The 3582-nt window shown below is 45.5% G+C and overlaps 1 protein-coding gene across 1 annotated transcript in view; it reads right to left on the reverse strand.

Moving 5' to 3' along the window:
* CDIN1 (CDAN1 interacting nuclease 1) overlaps nt 1–476 on the reverse strand; it is a 217189-nt gene extending 216713 nt beyond the window's left edge. The window contains exon 1 of the mRNA XM_007462504.1: nt 142–476. Within this exon, the coding sequence (XP_007462566.1) occupies nt 142–242 (101 nt within the window). The 5' untranslated portion in view covers nt 243–476. The remainder of the gene's footprint in view (nt 1–141) is intronic.
* Nucleotides 477–3582: the final 3106 nt, after the last annotated feature.

Consider the following 3582-nt stretch of genomic DNA (forward strand, 5'->3'; position numbering starts at 1 on the left):
TCACCATCCCTGCTCTCTTAACACCTGACACTCATGTTCCTCCCCAGTCATGTGTGACACGTGGTTTCTAAGCGCTGGCTGGGCTGCCAGGCACAGATACTGCAGGCAAAGGTCTCTTTGAGGGGGGAGATGGGCACTTACCTGGGGAACCTCTGCTTCAGCTTCCTCAGGCTCTGCCTGGTAGGCGGCACAGACACTAGGCACTGGGCTATCTCGTCGTATTGGGCTTTAGTCAGTATCATGTTGGGCCAGGGACTGGGAGGTGGCAGTGAAAAGGAAAAAAACACCCTGGGCTTGAGCAGCCTTCGTGTCGGGAGACGAGGGGTGGGCACAATGCGGCACAGCGCTGTGTTCCCGACTTTCTGGGCTTGCCCCTACCCTCCCTCCTGCACCCCTGGCTGCACAAGCCTGGGCTTCAGCCTGCAGCTCCGCGGCGGGAGGCGGGCTGTAGACCGACTGCCCTTCCTTGGCTTTCTGAGCAGCCGCAGAAGGCACGGCCGAAGGCAACATGCCGCCATGTCACTTAAGGGCAAGCCAACCAGGAAGTAACGGCCACAGGCAGAGGTGCCGCCTAAATCGTACTGGCAGGTCCCGGGGCAGGACCCACCTGGGATTAACGTGGAATGCTCTTGGCGGTCATGCCTTCCCTGTTGCCAGAAGCCAGGAAGTCCTGGCGCATCGACAAGGCAGCAGGGCCCACGTGTAACCGTGATCATTAAGCCTGAGCCCGAGAAAACCACTGCCAGGGCGCGCGATTTGAACACGCTTCCAATCGCGCCCGTTTTACTGCAGCTCCAATAGGAGACTGGCCTACAAAGAAATACGCCTTCTCTCGGTTCAAGGCTCCCTGCGCCCTGCGAGCGTCAGCGGAGGAGCTGTAAAACCCAAAACCCACTAGAATCGCTGTAGACGTACAGCTTGGCTTGTGTTGAGGGAAGTCTGACAATTTCTGCAGCTGGCGAGGAACACAGTTTTGGCCCTGTTGGGAAACAGGCTAGAAAACAAAACCCACATCATCAAACAGCGCGCAGTAAAGAATATCACTCTCACTCCTCACAGGTGCTCAAGAACTGAAATCATTACTTATTCATCTGTGAATCCCCAGCTCTCAGAAAATAGTAGGCATTCAATAAATGTTTGGAGAAATAAGTCAGTGAACGAATTTATCTGTTTTTTGTGTGTGTTGTGAGTGGATCTCAGCTATCCCGAGGCCATTGATTAGGACATCAGTGCCTCCTTTAATCCTTTTAAAAAATCTATTTGGTTCTTAAAAGGCCATGTGTCATGTTTCTTTTCAAATTTTAACATTTTAAGCAAATGAAAGAAAAAGTGTTTCGATTTTAAATAACGTGTAAATGGTTAATTTTTTTTTTTTTAATCTGGAATAAGGCCTGGGTTAGAAGTTTAGCTTAGATATGCCTCCTTGGATAAATTTCTTAATCCATCTAAACCTCAGTTCCTTTGTCTGTAAAACTGATTTTTAATTCATGGAGTTATTCGTAAGATTAAATAGGATAGTACAAGGAATGGATTCCTTAGCTTAGCTTCCAGCAGATAGTCTGTGGAAGATAAAGAGCCTGTATAAGACTACTTGATAGTGATAGGTCAGGGTATTTACCAGGTGTTGTTTGCTCCCTACACATTGACTTATTTGATCTATATAATTTTCTAAGAGGCGGGTACTATTGCCATCCTCCTCGTCCTCCTTTGTGTGCAGGGTGAATAAACTGAGGCATGAAAAAGTTAAGCAACTCTTCAGCGGTCATGAGAACAAGTAAGCAGCAGGGGTAAAGTTTAAACTCCTGAAATTTGGTTCCAGGGTCTGTGCTTTTGCCAACTCTCAGTAATGCTTATTACTACACACAAAAAAGTCACACTCTCTTAGGCCAAAGGTTAAAAATTTTTTGAAAGGAAACAATCTATATTTCAAAGAATCTTTTAGTCCATGTTTTAAAAAAGCTTCACCACTTTATTTTCCCAGGCATCTCCAAGTCCAGTATCAACATGGATCCTGAATTCAGCAACCATAGATTCTTTTGAATATTTACATCAGAATGTTTTCTTCCCATATGCTTTGCATCTAGCTCTGGTTGTGTGACATTAGTACATAACTATTTATTTATGGCAGCATGGCCTGGAGTTGCCACCTGGCTAGTTTGTTGCTGACCCTGCCATGACTCTTACATGAAAGCTAGCTGACGATAAGCAGACACCACTTGATTCCCCATTCCTTTCTCCTTCCTGACTTCACTCTTCTCAATTCACAGCCAACAGATTTTTATAGAAAACATCAGTTCAAGGATGTCTGCACTGGTTATTTTTTATAGTAACTCTTTTCTCTGGCTCTTGTCCTGCATTCACCCTCACAACCCTAAAGGAAAAGGCCAGGTTTGTTTTTCTGTTTTTATTTTTAACACGCCGGCAGTTTACAATTTTGACCCAAATCCAGTAGGTTGTTTAGAGTTAGAGCCAGGGGAAAAGCACAGTGATGTTGCTGTTTTCATTGGCAGTGACAATTGTGTTGCTTATTAGGCACAAAATAGAAGCAAAGCAGAAATGTGGTGGTGGAATTGCTGTTTAGGTGTTTCTTATTTCCCTTGAATGTGAAATGCTTGGTGTAAGCCAATTATTTCTTTGAGGCATGCTTTCTCCCTCTCTCACTCCATCTCTTGAACCCCACTCTGTGCCCCTCATCTGCTCTTACTCCTTCTAGAGCTGTCTCTCCGTGCCTGGAGTTCCCCCACTGTTTCTCAGTTGGTCTGTCGGTAATACCGACCATTTTCTACTAAGTGAAATAGGGCCGTGAAATGAAAACAATACCAAAGGAAAAACCCAAAGAACTGGCTACCTGTTTAAAATCAGCCATAAATTGTGTAGCCTTGAGCAAGTGACAGCCTCTCTGATCCTGAATGTCCTCAGTGTAACCCCAAGAAGTGGAACTTTATAGTTCTGATAGGGAGAAAGAATCTATAAATACAAAAAAAGTGTAGGAAATCTTAGCAAGAAAATATGTCAAAATGGGGACTAGTGCAGCTCCCTGGAAGATGGTCCAGAATGAATAGCTTGACCAGATATCTTTCTGCCAATTCAGGACCACGTGAATAATGAACGATTTTAAAGGAGTGTGGGGTTTGCCAGGGAGGCAACAGAAGGTCATTTCAAGAAGAGCGCTAAACACAATGGACTAAAAATAAGAAAGAGCCAAGTCACGCGCATGGGAAAGTTATTCTGGCTAGAGCAGAGAGTTCTAGGCAGAGTGAAAAGGAGTTGAAGATGCTTCACCTTGGAAAGAGTCAGTCACATTTGTAAACAGTCTGTTGTTGAACCTGGCAAATCCAATGCATGTTTTTAAAAGTAAATACTGACATATTATCTTTATTATATTTTAAAATCTGATTCTATTCATGGACTCTTGTTAAAATCATCTCATTGGGGCTTCCCAGGTGGCGCAGTGGTTGAGAGTCTGCCTGCCGATGCAGGGGACACGGGTTCGTGCCCCGGTCCGGGAAGATCCCACATGCCACAGAGCAGCTGGGCCCGTGAGCCATGGCCGCTGAGCCTGCGCGTCCAGAGCCTGTGCTC

The sequence above is a fragment of the Lipotes vexillifer genome, unplaced genomic scaffold (genome assembly GCF_000442215.2).
Source record: "Lipotes vexillifer unplaced genomic scaffold, Lipotes_vexillifer_v1.1 scaffold164, whole genome shotgun sequence".
Classification (NCBI taxonomy): Eukaryota; Metazoa; Chordata; class Mammalia; order Artiodactyla; family Lipotidae; genus Lipotes; species Lipotes vexillifer.